Source organism: Myxocyprinus asiaticus, chromosome 48 (assembly GCF_019703515.2).
Source record: "Myxocyprinus asiaticus isolate MX2 ecotype Aquarium Trade chromosome 48, UBuf_Myxa_2, whole genome shotgun sequence".
Taxonomy (NCBI): Eukaryota; Metazoa; Chordata; class Actinopteri; order Cypriniformes; family Catostomidae; genus Myxocyprinus; species Myxocyprinus asiaticus.
In genome coordinates this window covers 2,974,438-2,994,851 of record NC_059391.1, presented here as the reverse complement: position 1 = coordinate 2,994,851, position 20,414 = coordinate 2,974,438, and the positions used below count along the sequence as shown (strand labels likewise).

At 37.2% G+C, this 20,414-nt stretch overlaps 1 protein-coding gene across 4 annotated transcripts in view; it reads right to left on the bottom strand.

The window, feature by feature from the left end:
• Positions 1–2,848: 2,848 nt before the first annotated feature.
• LOC127437223 (kinesin-like protein KIF21A) overlaps positions 2,849–20,414 on the bottom strand; it is an 88,180-nt gene continuing 70,614 nt past the window's right edge. For all 4 annotated transcript variants that reach the window (XM_051692024.1, XM_051692025.1, XM_051692027.1 and 1 more), the window contains 7 exons: positions 16,496–16,632; positions 15,925–16,099; positions 10,023–10,187; positions 9,806–9,923; positions 9,468–9,638; positions 6,504–6,703; positions 2,849–6,419 (listed from right to left, as the gene is read on the bottom strand). In XM_051692024.1, the coding sequence (XP_051547984.1) occupies positions 6,329–6,419; positions 6,504–6,703; positions 9,468–9,638; positions 9,806–9,923; positions 10,023–10,187; positions 15,925–16,099; positions 16,496–16,632 (1,057 nt within the window). In that variant the 3' untranslated portion in view covers positions 2,849–6,328. The remainder of the gene's footprint in view (positions 6,420–6,503; positions 6,704–9,467; positions 9,639–9,805; positions 9,924–10,022; positions 10,188–15,924; positions 16,100–16,495; positions 16,633–20,414) is intronic.

Below are 20,414 nucleotides of genomic sequence, written 5' to 3'. Positions count from 1 at the left end.
CATCACAGACTCTATCAAATACTAACTGATAAAAAATCAAAACCTGACTGCCTCTGCCAGAATGCTTATAATGGGCCCTGGTTGGATCTTCCAGCAGGACAATGATCCAAAACAAACATCAAAAATCAACAAAAAAATGGTTCACTGACTACAAAGTCAAGGTTCTGCATGGCCATTCCAGTCCCCTGACCTGAACCCCATAGAAAATTTGTGAAGTGAACTGAAGAGGAGAGTCCACCAACATGGACCTCTGAATTTGAAGGATCTGGAGAGATTCTGTATGGAGGAATGATCTCAGATCACTTGCCAGGTGTTCTCCAACATCATTAGGCATTATAAGAGAAGACTCAGAGCTGTTATCTTGGCAAAGGGAGGTTGCACAAAGTATTGAATAAAAGGGTGCCAATAATTATGGCCAATGCGTTTTGGAGAAAAATATTTATTTAATAATGTGATATTTCCCATTTCAATTGTTTTACTTCAATTAAAGGTTAGATTTTTGTGATTTTTTTGAATGAAAGATTAAAAGGATAAACGGTGCAGATTTTTTTTTTCACAGCCTTCTTTGCTCATATTTACCAAGGGTGCCAATATGTTTGGCCACAACTGTGTATATATATATATATATATATATATATATATATTACACTGGTGGCCAAAAGTTCTGAATAATGTACAGATTTCGCTGTTTCGGAAGGAAATTGGTACTTTAATTTCCAGCAGCCATCACACCAACACCTTATCCTTGAGTAATCATGCTAAATTGCTAATTTGGTACTAGAAAATCACTTGCCATTATATCAAACACAGTTGAAAGATATTTGGTTCATTAAATGAAGCTTAACATTGTCTTTGTGTTTGTTTTTGAGTTGCCACAGTATGCAATAGACTGGCATGTCTTAAGGTCAATATTAGGTCAAAAATGGCAAAAAAAGAAACAGATTTCTCTAGAAACTCATCAGTCCGTCATTGTTTTGAGGAATGAAGGCTATACAATGCTTGAAATTGCCAAAAAACTGAAGATTTCATACAAAGGTCTACACTACAGTCTTCAAAGACAAAGGACAACTGGCTCTAACAAGGACAGAAAGAGATGTGGAAGGCCAGATGTACAACTAAACAAGAGGATAAGTACATCAGAGTCTCTAGTTTGAGAAATAGACACCTCACATGTCCTCAACTGACAGCTTCATTGAATTCTACCCGCTCAACACCAGTTTCATGTACAACAGTAAAGAGAAGACTCAGGGGTGCAGACCTTATGGGAAGAATTGCAAAGAAAAATCCACTTTTGAAACAGAAAAACAAAAAGAAAAGGTTAGAGTGGGCAAAGAAACACAGACATTGGACAACAGATAATTGGAAAAGAGTGTTATGGATCTTAACCCCATTGAGCTTTTGTGGGATCAGCTAGACTGTAAGGTGCGTGAGAAGTGCCCGACAAGACAACCACATCTATGGCAAGTGCTACAGGAAGCATGGGGTGAAATGTCACCTGAGTATCTGGACAAACTGACAGCTGGAATGCCAAGGATCTGCAAAGCTGTCATTGCTGCATGTGGAGGATTTTTTGATGAGAACTCTTTGAAGTAGTTTAAGATGTTCTGAATTTTTTTTTCAAATTGTAATAGTAATTTTTCACATTATTAATGTCCTGACTATACATTGTGATCAGTTGAATGCCTCTTTGTTGAATAAAAGTACCAATTTCTTTCCATAAGAGCAAAATCTGTACATTATTCCAAACTTTTTGCTGCCAGTGTATACATATATATATATATATATATACACACACAGTTGTGGCCAAAAATGTTGGCACCCTTGGTAAATATGAGCAAAGAAGGTTGTGAATATATATATATATATATATATATACCCTTACATATTTTAAGTTTTATTAATTTTGTTTTGTTAAACATTACACAATTAATTGTGATGGAAATTTGTTATAAATTTGAAATGCGTAAATCCCCTAAAAGTAGGATAGTTTCAAGTGTTAGTTACCATCAACTTTCATTGTAAACTTATAAAAATATATATTTTTGATCACAATTATTAATTTTAATATTGGCTTTGAGTTATATCTTTTTCAAGCTGGCCAGCCGTTGTCACCATCCACTTTCAGTGTATGTTTATACCAATTATATTAATATATTAATACATACAGATTATTCATTATAATTGTAATTTTTCATATAGGGCACAAGTTGTACATTTTTGTACCATGCATTTTTATTTATTTTTTTACATAGGGCTGCACAGTTAATCGAATAAAGAATTTTAGGTTACAATTATAATAGATTACAATTTAGATTACATTTACAGTTGCCAAAATTCAAGAATTGTGAAAAGTGTCATTTGCAGCATTCCACTGAGGTGTACTCCACTTGCACAAGAAAATGTATTTTATTTTATGTATTATTATTCATTAATTTTTTTTTTTTGCAGCAGCAGCAGCAGTGGAAAATTAATCAGTCACAGACATGACTGTTGCTTGATTTCTGTGTATAATATTGTCATAATTTGAATAAAAGGATTGTTTTTCATGCTGCTAAAATGGCCGATGTACACTTGACTCACTGATGTTTCAAATAGAAAATTCATAAAATATGCAGCCTACATAATGAATATGGCATGCATATAACCCAGACAAAATAAGCATTTAATGTAAATCTACAATCCAAATGAATCACAATTATAAAATTAAGAGCAATAACTGACAATATAAAGACAAATATTTTTTGTCATAATCCTGCAGCCCTAATACAATATTTTTTTTTTAAATAAATATATATATATATAATCATGACAGTTTGTCTTTTTAATAAACACAGCAGCACTTCACATGTAGTTTTGACAGATGACATTTAATTCCATTGGCATCTGACATTCAAATCACTATTGGGTAGCTCATTGTGTTTCAACAACTAAACCTCCAGTGAAAATCCTGGACATCATAAATACAGGAAGCCAAAGAGTGGTTTGAAAACTACATTAAACAGAACTTATCTACTAACACTTTCAAGTGAGTCTTCATGTGTTATTACATCTAGCACAATGCCATGAGACACAATTTGACATGTAAACTAGTATGTTTAGTGGACTGCAGAGAGCAGGTTTGGAAAAAGCACTGTTGTACATAAGTGATACAGGCACAAGTCATTCTCCTCTTACATGAGAATACAGTTTATATACAGTACAGTTCTAATGCGCTCATTAGTTTGCTACACAGACCCAATAGAATTTAAAGGGATAGTTCACTAAAAAATGAAAACTCTGTCATCATTTACTCACCCCCCATGCCGATCCAAACCCTTATATCTTTCTTTCTTCCGTTAACAAACAAAAGGAGATTTAGGGACTGACAACCATTTTGCATACAATGAAAGTGAATGGTGACTAAGGCTAATGTTTGTCCTTTTGAGTTTCACAGAGGAAAGAAAGTCATATGGGTTTGGAACAACATGAGAGTGAATAAATGATAACAGATTTTCATATTTTGGTAAACTATTCCTTTAATGGAAAGTGGTAACGACACAGAACAAATGTGAAATGTGTAATACGTGAAAGACAGCTTCAATATTGATACAGTATATGGTTGATTTTACTGTAGCTATTAAGATGGTTTCACACTTTGGTCACCAAATAATTAGCAGGTGCCACACTGAAGCCAGCCACATTAAAGTTCAATTAAGATCATGGAGATTTCAGTTGGGTGATTCTCTCGAAAATGAGTCAAATTTCACCGCAAAATTGTGGAAGGAATTAATTTTTTTAAATAGTTTTGCATTCCCTCGCAATAAACACTGTGTTCCTTCGTAATAGTTTACGTTCCCTAACAAAAAGTTTAGGTTTACCTCGCAATAGTTTGCATTCTCTTGCAATTGACCTGTTTTAGTGATGTCACTTTTTCCTCGCAGCCACCATACTTGTGACCAACAGCGGGAGGAATCAATGGGGGTGAATGGAAAACCCATGGACCGATTTCAAGAAAAACAGCAAAAATTGCTTTTGATCCAAGTCCCAGGAAATGTGTATATAGGTTTTAAGGCAGAACATATAATGCCAAATTGAACTTTCGCCTCTGTACGCCGGTGAGTCTGATGTGTGATCAGTGACAATAACGCACACCGGTACAATACCGTAATATCTCAAATCAGAAGATACAAATGTTTTGGTCACAATATTACAAAACATCTGTGATGATCCCATCTGTATGAATGTAGAGCTGCTCTTACCTCATGAAGAATTCACAGAAAGCAACCAAGGCATGTATATTAGTGTATAAGACATGTTTACATTGTAGTCTGGTGGTGTAAATAAAGTCTGTGCTTCATAAACTTATGATGTGTTGTTTATTGACTAACATTAGTATATACACATGAAATATATTGGACTGCATATTGACATCACAGTGCTTTTAATTTATTTCAATGTGTTTCAATTATCACATATCTTATATCTAAAAAATGTTGCTGACTTTTGTCGCATCCCACATCGCAGCACTTTGAAGGTATATGGAATTTTGGCCACGAACATGGTGGCGCAGTCATACAGTGACATCACATGAAACAAGTCAAGAGTTTGCATTCCTTCACTGTAGTTTGCGTTCCCCCACAATAGGCTTTGCTCACTCGTAATAAGTTTTGCATTCCCCACAAAGTTTAGTGTTCCCTCGCAAAAATTTGCATTCCCTCACCATAAGTTTTGCATTTTCTCACGGTAGTTTGCATTCCCTCAACACGTTTTATGTTCCTTAAAGTTTAGCGTTCCTTCGCAATCGTTTGCAATCCCTCACAATAAGTTTTGCATTTCCTCGCAATAGTCGTGTTCCTTCACAAAACTTTTTTTGTTCCCTCGCAATAGTGTTGCGCTCCCTCGCAATAAGTTTTGCGTTCCCTTGAATTACGTTTTGTTTCCTCGCAGTAAGTTTTGAGTTCCCATGAATTAAGTTTTGTTTCCTCACAATAAGTTTTGCATTCTCTTACAAATAGTTTGCGTTCCCTCACAATCCGTTTAGCTTTTCCTCGCAATAATTTTGCGTTCCTTCACAAAAGTAGATTGTTTCTTCGCAATAAGTTTTGCGTTCCCTTAAATTACGTTTTGTTTCCTCGTAATAGTTTTGCGTTCCCTTAGAAAGGTTTGAGGCTCCCTTGCAATAGTTTGCGTTCCCTTACAATACGTTTAGCTTTTACTTACAATAGTTTTGTGTTTCTCCACAAAAGTATAGTGTTTCCTCGCAATAGTTTTGCGCTCCCTTACAAATGTTTGACTCTCTCTTGCAATAGTTTGCGTTCCTTCACAATCCGTCTAGCTTTTCCTCGCAACAGTTTTGCGTTCCTTCACAAAAAGTATTTTGTTTCTCCGCAATAGTTTTGCGCTCCCTCGCAATAAGTTTTGCGTTCCCATGAATTACGTATTGTTTCCTCGCAATAAGTTTTGCGTTCCCTTGAATTACGTATCGTTTCCTCGTAATAAGTTTTGCGTTCCCATGAATTATGTATTGTTACCTCGCAATAAGTTTTGTGTTCCCTTGAATTATGTTTTGTTTCCTCGTAATAGTTTTGCGTTCCCTTGAATTACGCTTTGTTTCCTCGTAATAGTTTTGCATTCCCTTACAAAGGTTTGAGGCTCCTTTGCAATAGTTTGTGTTCCCTCACAATATGTTTAGATTTTCCTCGCAATAGTTTTGCGCTCCCTCGCAATAAGTTTTGCATTCCATTGAATTATGTTTTGTTTCCTCGTAATAGTTTTGCGTTCCCTTACAAACGTTTGAGGTTCCCTCGCCATAGTTTGCATCCCATCACAAAGTTTTTCTGTTCTCTCGTTATAGTCTTGCGTTTCCTTGTAATAGTTAATATATTTTTCTTTTGATTTTGGGGTGAAATGTGACCACTGCCAGGTTTCGTGAGATTCAGCCAGTTAGTTCACAGACATCTCTTCCGCTCCACAACGTTCTGTATGTTTCCGAGAACAGGAATACTGAGTCCAGCTACAGAAGATCCGGTTCTGACAGAACTCGGCGTCACCATGTCTGTTTTTAGTGCCGTTTCCATGATTGTTAGAATTAACTGAGCTGGCATGGTTATTTTAAGAACAAAAAGCTTTATTTAGCGTGTGACGTTGACTTTACATCTTCAGCAATGCCCTGGTATTTGTGAACTGAACTCTTGCGAGCAGATTCTGACATGAGTAGATTCTGTTGGGATGTTTGTGGTGCAGATCAAAGAGTACATATCCAGGTTTAATTGATAGGGTCAAAGTGCAAATGTCTTTGGCAGCGATGTTACCATAGTAACGCTGCAGTAGTTTGCAATTAAAGGAACAGTCAGTTACTGACGCTCTCATCAGCGGTGTCAGTCACATCTGTGGTGCCATCCACACCTCCCCTCGCACGCCAGATCTTCACCGTACGGTCACTGCAGAGTGAAGATGAGGAGTGTTAAAGAGAATATAACGCCGTTTCTTCTGGAACTGTGAATGTGTGTATGTGTAAAACTTACTCTGATGTGGTAAACAGATGAGTGCTGTTAGTAGATATACTGTTAATGGGACTCTCGTGGCCTCTGAGCTCCCCGAGCAGACTCAGAGTGTCCGTGTGCCAGAGTTTGAGCACTCCTCCTCTACAGCCGCTCAATAGGACAGAGGAACCAGGAACAACACCCAGAGCACAGACCCAGTCTCGATGAGCGTTCGGTACCTGCTGTAGGAACAAAAACATCAACTCATTAAACCTTCACAAACAGTTTTAATTGACTGAGTTCCTGATTAGTTCATTAATGCTCTTCCTGATCGGATCTCAGCTCTGATTAATCAACTGATTAGGCAATTCCTTGCAGAAGGCACTACACTGACTGTCTGATAAATGGATGATGTGTTTACCAAACTGCAACATTGTGTTTTGCTGTTATATTTTGTAAGATGTTTTTATTCTTGATAATTGGCAGCAGTAATAACTTTTTTTTTTAGTTCATTTGATGATACCACATTGACAGTCTGGCATTTAAAAAAATTAAAATGAGGGTGTGGTTTTAGGATTTTGAAACATTTAAAACAAAGAAAAGTTAAAATATCATAGAAGAATATACATTTTGCTACTGTAGGTCACTATTCAAATAAGCACATCTGTCAAATTTACCATTTCCATAATTTTTTTTTTAATATTAAATAAATTTAAAAAAGAGGCATTTTCACTAGAGGTCTCAGACTTGAAATGTCTCTTTTTAAAGACAGAATTGTTTCACAAGTGTTTTCCACCTGCAAGCAATGAATCCCTCTGTCTGACGGGCTTGAGTGGTGTTTCCTAACAGTGCACATTGAGACTGATTAGGTTCAATGTGGACGTATGAAACTCACAACACTTGGCTCTACCTGCTCGCTTTCATTCCGAGTTTGTTTGCTATGGAGGCCGCAAAAAGGGTTCGGCCTTCTCCAAGCAAAGAATGTCCCACTGAGTCCTGGATGCCATTGCACTCACAAGTCATGCAATGCCCCATGGGCAAAAAAGCTCATTTGACCAGTAGTATGGCCTTCTCTTGGGCATGGGCAAAGGGCGTGTCTCTAGAAGACATATCTGGCTGCTGGTTGGGCTTCCCCTAACACCTTTGCAAAGTTTTATAACCTGCATGTATCTTCCCTCTCTTCTCATAGCTTTATAGAGGAAGAAGGTTGATCACTGACTAGTTGGTTAGTATTGGCGTTGGAAATTTGGTCTCTCCATTCCCAGTGGTGTGAATGAGAGCATGTGTGCCAATGTTTTACTACCATGTTGGCTAGTGTCATTGTACCAAAAGCCACTGGCTCTCTACCGTGTGGGCTAGTGTCATGGTAATAAAGCCGTTTGCTCTGCTCCCTCATTTCTGCTGACTGGAAATAGGTGTTGAGACATTGACCCCCTACCCAGACTGGCTAGTGCATCTGTCTTGACATCGAGATGTTGGTTTCTGGATCCAACCTCTCTTCCTATTTGACAATCTGGAGGGGTGGCTCCCAATGCTTTTGACTACCCTATATGGCTAGTAGACATTGCACATCAGCGCTATGGTGTGATTGAATATGGCTCCCTTAGCGTCAGCATCTGATGCAGCATCTCGTTCGCTCCTTTTAGTGAACCAGGGCTACGTAATAACCGAGTTTTTTCATAATATTTTTGCATTAAATTAGATTGAAAAAAAATAGAGGCATTTTCACTAGAGGCCTCAGACTTTTGGACTGCACGTAAAATGTGTAACATAAAAAAATTAAAAAATAAATAATAATAATAATAAAATAAAAAACAATCTGTGACATTGAATATGTTTTTTTCTTTCATAAAATTGTAGTTTTAAATAATAAAAATGCAAAATGTAGGCATTTTCAATAGAGGTCTCAGACTTTTGGACTGTGCTTACACATTTTACAAATTTTTGTAACAAATTTGTGACTGAATATGTATTTTTGTTTCAATAATTTTTTGCATTAAATTATAAAAATGCAAAATAAAGGCATTTTCACTAGAGGTCTCACGCTTTTGGACTGTACTGTAAGTAAAATATGTAACATTTTACAAATTTTTGTAAACAATTTGTGTGTTTTTTTTTTTTTAAATAACATTTTTGTATTCAAATAGAAAACACAAAATAGAGGAATTTTCACTAGGGGTCTCGCATTTTTGGACTTTACTGTATGTAAGAATTGTAACATTTTACAAAATTTTGTAAGAAATTAGAAAAAAAAAAAAAAAAAAGAAAAAAAGAAAAATCTTTGTATTAAAGGTGTTATATGTAATATATTTACTGTACTACATCATGACATGACCATAATATGTCATCAGAGAATTAGGAAACATGCTAAGTTGAAATACTGGCTTCTCCGATAACAATGCTACAGCCAGTATATTCTACTTTGAAATTTCCATTCCGGGCCGGAATTTCTGTTTATGTTTAGGCCTGTGTGATCCCGCCCACTGCCCACTCACCAATAGTATTTCGACACCACCGGGTTGCCAGATTTGAACAAGTTTGCAGGCAAACAACATTGCGTGCTGCAGCCATTGAAGCCAGCAAACGAACTGCATCAGAGATAACAGACTCCATCTGACCTAAAAAGCCTCGCCATCCGTCTAAAAACCACCATGACCAGAGGCGTAGTAAAACAAGGATAAATACTGGAGATGCCTTTGGAAGATGGAGACAGCTTAAAGCCCAGAAATCCTTTAAAGCGGATGCTGAGTTGGCTAATTTGCGTGTCAGCATTCTAGCAACCCGCATGAGCTTCGAGTCTGGGGCGGGGCAGAAAACTCTCCAATGTTTGGAATTTGGACTGCAGTACCCATTTCAAACGCTTGTTGTCAATCTTACATATAGCACCTTTAAATTAGAAAAATACAAAACAGGCATTTTCACTAGAGGTCTCAGACTTTTGGACTGTATTGTGTGTAAAATTTGTATCATTTTAAATACTTTTGATGCCTCTGTAGCTGGTTTTACCTGCAGCAGGTCTTTGCGGCTCAGGTCCCATTTCTTGATACCGTTGTCTCTGGAGCCACTGAACAGACAGTCGCCCTGAACTACCAGCGACTCGATGCCATCATAGTGAGGTGGCTCAAAGTTATGAGAGGGGCTGATGCTCCCCACAGCAGCTTCTGAGACGTCAAACATCTGCACACACAAAAACACCATTACAAGTGGAATATTTGAGTTTTGATGAGTTTTGATGATTTGACAGGAGATGGTTTTTGATGTCTTTATTCCAAATGGTCATTTTAAAACTGCAGAACATAATTTTCAATGTTAAAATAGATATACAGAGACACACATGAACATACCTTGATGTAGTGATCCTTTGAGCCTGTGATCACCAGATCCTGTCCATTACCAGTCTGATCAACTGTCAAACACATGACTGGACCCAGATGACCCATTAACTTACCCGTTGACACAAACCTGATGAAGAGAGAGGGAGTGTCAGGCACTTATATAATATATCAGGTCATGTATAGATCTCAAGTGGCTGAATTAAAGGATGTTGGATTGCAGTACTACCGTCTCAGGTCCCACATGCGCACAGAGTTTCCCGCAGCGGCGTACAGAACGGTTCCAGGCGGGTTCAGATAGATCTGGTTAATTTGGTTCTCTCCGGCAGGTATGGTCACAGTGCGGTTAGTACTGGCTGCACACGTGTCACCAGTGTTCACCAAACCTGATGAACTAAACCAGAGGCAGGAACAGATTGAGTCACACCCCATTCAACAACCACTCTGATCATTTTAATTAACTTACTACATATACCCTTTTTAAAGGAATACTTCACCCAAAAATAATAATTCTCACATCATTTACTCACCCTTATGCCATCTCAAACTCTAATGACTTTCTTTCTTCTGCGGAACACAAGTACTCTGCGCATGAGAGCTCCAAGGAGACTGCAGATGTCAAGATTTATTGTGAAAAAGAAATTAAATGTTGGTCTGATCTCACCCAAACCGATCCTATCGCTTCAGCAGACATGGACTAAACCACTCAAGGCATATGGATTACCTTTATGCTGCCGTTGTGTCCTTTTTAGAGCTTGAAAGTTCTAGACCCAATTGACTTGCATTGTATGGATATAAACATACATCTATTAAAATATCTTCATTTGTGTTCCACAGAAGAAAGAAAATCATACGAGTCTGTGACGGTATAAGAGTAAATGATGAGACAGAGGAATCACAGTGTGTTCACTTTCACCCTTTTTGACCAATGAATTTTCATGACTTTTCCAGTGGTTTGTGGATACTGGGAACAGAATTTGTATAAAAATTATTTTTTTTCAGACCGATTTGCCAATGAATTCTTCCTATGGAGGACCAAGTTTGCCAATATTAAAAAAAAAGTAAAAAATGAAACAAAACTGTCCTTAATAAATAAATACATTTTCAAATGTGAAATAAATGAGAATTTATATATTTATTTTCTTATTTATGTATTTATTTCCACACATTTTTATTTCCTCATTTATTTATTTCCACATGTATTTCTACATGTATATATTTAGACATTTATTTGTTTCCATATTAATTTATTTTCACATTTATTTCTACATTTGTACGTCAATATGGTAATGAGGGGGTGCGTTTTCTACTTTAGGCATAGCAGTTGAGCTCAGAGTGCTCGAGTAAAGGTTTGATTTTTTTTTTGTGCCACCTTGTCTTTGACAAAATTGCATTAAATATGATTTATGCTGGATCATTTCACATGCAAACACTGCTTTTTTTCCAAGTCAAAGTGTCTGTTTTCAGATCTGTTCAAATTGAGGGTTCTGTTCAGACTGTCTGCCAAGATTTTCAGCCGAATCGCTGATATTTTAGAAATCCTGAGTCCGTTCAGGTATGGTCTTCCTAGGTACATACAGTTACAGTGATTTAAAATGACTTGAAAAGGGATATAATATTTTGATCATATCGCCCAAAAGTCATTCATCCAGCAGAGATAATTCATTCCCTATTTGACTTGATCTGTTCACAGGTATATTCTACAATATCTAATTGCATATCCATGCCCATCTGTGGCAATTATTCAAATCTGTAGACTCACATTTAATTTTGTCACCCACAAGATGTCATTGTGACCTCCAACCTTCACTCCAGAGTACTCTGAGCTTGATTGCTATGCTTAAAGAAGAACACACAGCCCCTTTATTACTGTATGGACAAAGCCATTTTTAAATAAATAAATGTATAAATAAATAAATGTGAAAATATATACAGTACTGTGCAAAAGTTTTAGACACTTGTGAAAAGTTTTGCATAGTGTGGATGTTCTTCAAAAATAATGACATAATAGTTTTCATTTATCAGTTAATGTCATACAAAGTCCAGTAAACATAAAAAAAGCTAAACCAATATTCGGTGTGACCACCTTTGCCTTTAAAACAGCCCCAGTTCTCCTAGATACACCTGGACACAGTTTTTCTTGGTTGTTGGCAGATAAGATGTTCCAAGCTTCTTCAGAATCAGAATCAGCTTTATTGCCAAGTATGCTTACATGGAATTTGTCTTGGTGACAGGAGCTTCCAGTGTACAACAATACAAAACAAGCAGCAGTCCGAACTGTCCTTTGTAGTCTTCTGATGTCTGATTTCATAGCTGAACCAAACCAGACAGTTATTGAAGTGCAGACAACAGACTCAAGGACCGCTGAGTAGAACTGTATCAGCCGTGCCTGTGGCAGGTTGAACTTCCTCAGCTGGCGAAGGAAGTACAACCTCTGCTGAGCCTTTTTCACAGTGGAGTCAATGTGTGTCTCCCACTTCAGGTCCTGTGAGATGGTAGTGCCCAGGAACCTGAATGACTCTTTAGAATGGTGAGGGGGGTCAGTGTTGGGGTGTTCCTCCTAAAGTCCACAATCATCTCCACCGTTCTGAGCGTGTTCAGCTCAAGGTTGTTTTGACTGCACCAGACAGCCAGCTATTCAACCTCCCTTCTGTATGCAGACTCATCATCATCTCGGATGAGGCCGGTGACAGTAGTGTCATCTGCAAACTTCAGGAGCTTGACAGAGGGGTCCTTGGCGATGCAGTCATTGGTGTAGAGGGAGAAGAATAGTGGGGAGAGCACACATCCCTGGGGGGCACCAGTGCTGATTGTACAGGTGCTGGAAGTGAGTTTCCCCTGTCTCACACGTTGCTGTCTGTCCGTCAGAAAGCTGGTAATCCACTGACAGATAGACATGGGAACAGAGAGTTAGTGTAATTTATTCTGGAGTATAGCTGGGATGATGGTGTTGAAAGCCGAACAGAAGTCCACAAAAAGGATCCTTGCATATGTCCCTGGTCTGTCCACATGTTGCAGGATATGATGCAATCCCATGTTGACTGCATCATCCACAGACCTCTTTGCTTGATAAGCAAATTGAAGGGGATCTAGAAAGGGTCCAGTGATGTTCTTCAGGTGGGCCAACACCAGCCTCTCAAATGATTTCATGACCACAGATGTCAGGGTGACAGGTCTGTAGTCATTAAGTCCTGTTATTTTTGGTTTCTTTGGGACAGGAATAATGATTGAGCGTTTGAAGCAGCATGGGACTTCACACTGCTCAAGTGATCTATTGAAGATCTGTGTGAAGATGGGGGCCAGCTGGTTAGCACAGGATCTAGACATGCAGGTGAAACGCCATCTGGGCCTGAAGCTTTCCTCATCTTTTGTTTCCGAAAGACACGGCTCACCTCATCTTCACAGATCTTAAGTGCAGGTTGAGTAGCAGGAGGGGGGGATGAGGGGGGTTGCAGGAGGTGTTGGTGTTTGTGTGAAGTGATGGTCAGAGCGGGTGTGGGGTATGAGATTGGGCCTTTCAGATCTACAGTAGAATACATTCAGGTTGTCAGCCCGTTGTTGGTCCACCACAGGGTTGGGGGTAGGAGTCCTGTAATTTGTGAGTTGTTTCATGCCACTCCACACTGATGCAGGGTCGTTAGCTGAAAACTTGTTTTTCAGCTTCTCAGAGTATCTTCTTTTAGCCACTCTGATTTCCTTGTTCAGTGTGTTCCTGGCCTGATTGTACAAGACTTTATCCCCACCCCTGTAAGCATTCTCTTTGGCCTGACAAAGCTGCCTGAGCTCTGCTGTAAAACATGGTTTGTTGTTGTTGAACTTTAAATAAGTCCAAATAGGAATGCACATATCCTCACAGAAACTGATATATGATGTCACAGTATCTGTGAGCTTGTCCAGGTCTGTGGCTGCAGCCTCAAAAACACTCCAATCCGTGCAATCGAAGCAGGCTTGTAGTTCCTGCTCTGCTTCATTGGTCCATCTCTTTACAGTCCTTACTACTGACTTGGTTGATTTTAATTTCTGCCTGTAGGTTGGAAGAAGATGAACCAGACAATGATCAGAGAGTCCCAAAGCTGCTCTAGGGACAGAGCGATATGCATCCTTTATTGTTGTGTAACAATGATCCAGTATATTTCTGTCTCTGGTTGGGCATGTAATGTGATGTTTGTATTTGGGCAGTTCACGTGTGAGATTTGCTTTGTTAAAATCCCCAAGAATAATAATAACTGAGTCCGGGTATTGTTGTTCTGTGTCTGTGATTTGATCAGTCAGCTGTTGCAGCACTGTGTTCACACGCATTTGGCGCGATATACACACTCACCAGAATAAATGAGGAAAACTCCCGCGCTTACAGAACGGCTTCCAAATTAGGACAGCACATCTTCTTTAACGTTGTTACATCTGTACACCAACTTTCATTGATGTAAAAGCATGTTCCACCTCCTCTCGTTTTCCCCATTAACTCGCGACGCGATCCGCTCTGACCAGCGCGCCTGCTCGTCTCCCTCGCCTCCATCTCATAGCGTGTTTAAACAACACAGCTGCGCCTCCGACTAAAATATCCAGCAAAACGTCAGAATATTAAGCAGTTCGTCCCTGGTAAAACTGACTGGAAAAATATTACTAAACACAGGACAAACAAACAAAAACAACAAAAGAACTGAAGAGCTACACACCGAGGCTGCCATCCGCAGCGCCATCTTGATGGAGAATTCACCACAGTTCTTCTATCTATTTAGGCTGTCTCAATTGCTTCTGTCTCTTTATGTAATCTCAGACTGACTTGATGTTCAGTGGGGGACTTTGTGGGGGCAATGCCATCTGTTTCAGGGCTCCCTGTTCTTCTATTCTATTTGCAAAAGTAATGTTTGGGAGTCTAAAATGTATACAATCTAATATAATGTACACTAAATCTAAAGATATAAATAACCATCTTAAGACAAATGCTTTTGTGAAACATCTTAAGTGCCTAAAACTTTTGCACAGTACTGTACATATATGTAGAAATATATACATGTAGAAATAAATAAATTAGGACATTTACGTATACATGTGGAGATATATAAATGTGTAAATACATAAGTTACTAAAAGTATACTCATTTTTGTCACATTCGAAAGTGTAACGATTTATTTCTATATACACTTTTTTAAATTAATTTGCAAATATATACAATTATATATATATATATATATGTGTGTGTGTAATATTGGCAGACTTGGTCCTCCATATGGGTTCGACCAAGTCTGTTTCTAAAATCGTACATCACTATAGCTTGCGAGCAGATTTGACTCACAAGGTGATGACATATTTTACAGCTGAGAATAACAAGAAAAAATATTTTCACTATAACACGTTTCATGACTTTTCCAGAACGTTGAAGATTTCATTTATTTCTATGACTTTTCCAGCCCCGTAAGACACAAATTTAAAATGACCAATTATTTGCAATTTTAAAGCCAGATATACTCACAAACCCCAACAAAAGAGAAAATCCTGTCATATTTTGCTTAAATAATGTGCTAGCCAGAGGTTGCAACGGTTTCTTCCTCATCTACAGTTTATAGTTTTTCCTTGCCACTGTCTGGGGTTTATAATGCACTATTTTTCATTGTTTTTCATTTTTTCTGTAAAAGTGTTTTGTAACAATATGTATTGTACAGGCGCTATACAAAAAAATGGAACTGAATTGAATCAATCACATGCTTTAATACAAAATTAAAACTCATAGATCAAATGAAATGGATATGTTGTCACTGTCCTTGAATGAAGAGACAGGAAGTATTTCTATAACCATTACAGCTTTAAATGTAACTTGTACTTGGACACATTCAATATAAACAGGTCCATTAGTATCCAAATTGCCGCTTCCAGGCACAAGGGCCAAAAGCGTGAATTTTATTTATTTATTTAAGAAAAATACATTTTCATACCAAATTTAAAAATTTTACATACCAGTGTAAAGGGGCCCATATGAATACATCGTTTCAATTTAAAGGCTTGTTATGACAAAAATGTGCTTGATAAGAACAGACCTTAACAAGAGGTCACTGTAGTTTGAAGAATGAATTGTGATGCTTGTAGTATGTGAATGTATAGCTGAAATTTCATCGTGTTTGGTGGGTACTCACGTGAGTGTGCGGATGCATTTGGCTGAGTCACGGATGTCCCAGACTTTTATGTAGGAGGTGGAGACGGTGAACACCACACTGGAGCTGTACCGCACTGACACCACGTTGTTGGGGTGTCCACCAAGAGACATGATCTCCTGCCCTGTTACCAGATTCCACACCTTACACGTCCGGTCTGGATGAAAAGACAAGGTAAGCATATGAGAACCGCACAATAATCACCACCCAACACTTCAGCTGAGCAATCAACGACAGCACCAGGCTGTCATGATCACTCGGTTGAACTTAAGTATTCTATTTAAAAAATCCAACATATTCAGGTTACCCACTTAATCACTGAAATAAACAGCAGCATACTCGATAACCATTCAAAAAAGCCCCAGATATATAACATTAGGTACAAAAGATTTGAACATAAACATAATATAAAACATAAAAACCATACAAATAGAGACTCTACCTAAAGAAATACTACCAGAAAGGGATAGTACCAATGCTGAGTCAGCAGTTACAGATGGGCCTTTACAATTTCCCAAAAAATGTTCCACAGTCATTCAGTGCTGGTTCTGACCTTTAGATCCCGTGAAGAGGAGGTCATCGGTGGAGTCGACACACAAAACGGCTTTACTGTGACCCTCAGCTATATGAACACACTGCAGAGAACTGCCGCGACTGCTCTTCCACACTGGAACAGGGTTGATCACACCTCTGATACACATGCCAAAAACATGTACAACAATCAGCTGATTCCTCTACTAAATTATTATCTTGTATGGATTCAATTATAAAATAGAACTGTGTCTTGTCAAGTATGTTTCTATTCACACACTGTTCACATTTGACATAGAAGTGATTTACATATTGTTTTTCCAAAAGGAGTTTATGGTTAAACCAAACAAGGCATGCATGCCAATGAACACTGTCCATCAATTCATCCACATGCAGCAAAGCAAATGTATGATGCAAATCTAAAACAAAGAATAATTACTGAAGATAAAACTAAATTAAGTTAGGGGCATTGTAAGAAAATTTGTCTGTAAGAAAAGCACTTTAAAATTCAAACATAAACCCCCCAAAAACATTTAGAGTCACACTCCTGGATAACAACAGTGCAAAGCACTTTCACTGTAATAAGTGAAGACGTATAAAACATGTTTCATATACTGTATATGTTTATATTTGACAAATACACTGTATATGTATACAGTACAAATACATATTTAACAAAACTGCTGTATACATTGCTACAGAATTATTTCAAAACTTCACCATTATACAGTTTAACACAATTTGTTAGGCTAAATTTTTAGAAGGTATTAAATTAATAAATACTGTTACATAGGGGTGGGCGATATGACCAAAATCTTATATCATGATATGAGTAATTTAATATCACAATAACGATATACAACACGATATAGTATACATTTTTGTTGGAAAATCAATAAAAATTGGTTAATATATTCAATAACCATATTGTAATGCCTATTTTTGGATAAGCCTGTCAGTGAATTAAACACTTCCAAATACTTCCTTTTATATAATTTTCTCTTTATTTGGAAACTGACAAAAGTCCATGTAAAAATAAAACAAATAAAAATTATCATAATGCAAAATTTCACATTATGCCACATTTTATCCTGATATGTTGTTGATTATTATTATTATTATTATTATTATTATTATTATAAACTTTTCTCAAGAAACTCAAGATCTTTCCAAAGCAATGCAACAAAGGAAATAATGCATAAATAATAATAAAAAACACTTCTTGCAGAAAATATCCAAAATTATGCAAGCACTTTGTGCAGAAAATACATATTAAATAAATAGAAACACTTCTTGAAAAAAAAAATGACTGAATAAATGCGGAGCGCATCTTTTGTCTTTCATAATATTCTTTTACTTGCTTCATTTGGAGGTAAAACCATTTGCTATTATTACGAGTGATTGTCGTGGTGCGACACAGTTTGCAGATGACATTTTTCTGCTCCGTGTTGTGTTTTGTGAACCTACACCACAGATGTCACACCTTTTTTTAATAACAAGCTCCTCTTCATTTTCTTGACTTGTTTGGGAGTCGTCCTGTTCTGTGGAGATGTCTGTCCTGGGTCAAACTGATTGAGCATCATGAGTGATCCTGCTCTGAGCTCTCATGTGTATCGAAAATCCTGCTGGACTTGCATGCACTTGCGTGCTCCAGAGAAAGCATAAAACACAGATGAGCGCGTCGGATGAAGTGCAGAATGCGAGATTAATGTTATTGAATTTGCTTGGGCGGCCACCCAACATTTTTTACTCGGCAAAAAAATGATCTCAGTCTCACGTGAAGCCCACGGTGCGCACATGGATATTTACATATCGCGATATACACCATACAGCAAAATCTCTTTCGATTGACACTTTATATCGTGGCCACGATATATATCGTCATATCGCCCAGCCCTACTGTTACATGTTCCTGAATAAAAAATGATGAGGGTTCAAAAGACAAAGTGTTTTTTTCTTCTGATCTTTTCCTACTGTATATCTGCTGAATTCTTTGCATACTTCTTCTGTGGACTCTCTGAATCACTGATGCTGTCTGTAAGACACATTTTGCTGGGCCCACTAATGAGCTGCACTGGAGGGCGGGGCTGATTGAAAGCCCCTCCTACAACTTCTAAAACCACAAATTTCTTTATCCACAAACAAGAATGAACACATTCACAAATTCACAAACACTCACACACATAAAAATGTGTTCATAAACTAAAATAAAAGAAAGGCCTAAAATGTTCTTTTAAACTAAATACAAAAACACATTCAGATGCAAATAATCAGAGTAGTCAGCATTTGTAAGGCAAGAACTTCCCATCACCTTACACTGTTCACATGTTATTGTTTTTTTAACCCTTGTGCAACCTTAGGGACTTTTTCATTTTTGTTTTTTCGATCCTTTTGGCTCATTTTGTTAATGCCAACGGCATACATTTTGCCAAAGGTGTGTAGTTAGGGGGATTTTGATATTTCAACCTCAGTTCCTAAGATACATCTATAATACACTAAAATAGTTACACTCAGGACCTTCAGGACAAAAATGTCCCCATTGAAACCCATTAAAACGGCAATATTTGATCACAGTGCCATTAAAGCATAAAATCATGAATTCTATGACATTATGCTTTCATTCTGGAGCAATGGCTTCAAAATTATTATTTTTTATATTTTCCACCAGATGGCGCCATTTTCCTCATGTTTAGCCTATGGAGCAAATACATGCTTTTTTCCCATTTTCTGTTTGCTGTATTATAGAGCACTGCAGGACAATTGAATAAATGATGCAGATAAAATTGTGTGGGTGTGTTGGTATGGATGTAAGAGTGTGTTTTGTATGTGTGTATTGAGAAATATGTGTGTGTATAAAAAACAGCACTGGCATTATGTATACAAACTGGCATTTAAAGGGTTAAAATTCTGAAAATTAATTAATATTTCGTAGTTATGATCAGGACTGATGTTGGTTAAAAAATCTAAGTCAGTGAAAGTGGAAAATAATATTCATATATAATATTTTTTTGGCAGTTTTTTGACGCAGACATTTTTGTCCTCTAAGGTCCTGAGTGAGTTTTTTTTTTTTTTGACACTGACACTGCACAAAAAATAATAATAATGCATCAAAATCAATGTTGTTGCTAATCATTGACATATCTCAGACTGTTATAATCCCAAAAAAATTCCCCTTATCATTTAGTATATGGAAAAGAAAAAAGAAAAAAATGTGTGGGTTTTTTTCATAAAAAAACAACAGTGGCACTATATAAACAAACTGGCATTTAAAGGGTTAAAATCCTGAAAATGAATGAATATTTGGTAGTTATGATCAGGACTGATGTTGGTTAAAAAAATTAACTAATTGAAAGTGGAAAATAATATTAATATATAATATTATTATGGCAGTTTTGTTTTTATGTGGACATTATTATCCTCTAAGGACCTCTGAGTAACTTTTTTAAATTGACGCACAAGGGTTAAGGCAAGCTTGTGAATATAAGAACAAAATTATAAGAATAAAGATTAAGCATATTATTAAATACAGGTGATTTTAAGGACTTTAGTGGCTGACACTGTACAGCTTTTTCTTGTTGCAAAGCTAACATAAACTGTCATGTGGTGAAAAACACATAGCTCAAACCATTTACCAACATTTAATCTTGAACTGACAGCAATTTGTTTACAAATACCCATGCGACAAGTTCTGCAGGAATCAATGACTGCAAAATCAGTCAATGACTATTTTCAAAGCCAAGCCATGTTGACATTTAAAGGGCCACATTTTACATGGACTGCTATAGCACGACTATTTAAACTATTCTGAATTTAAAAAATGCCATGTAAATGCTATTTTATGAAATATTGGAAAGAGTCATACATCTAAACTAGAAAATTGCTCCCTTATGAGTTTCTAAGGCAAAAATACAAAAAAAAAAAAAACACTACAGCTAAACCAT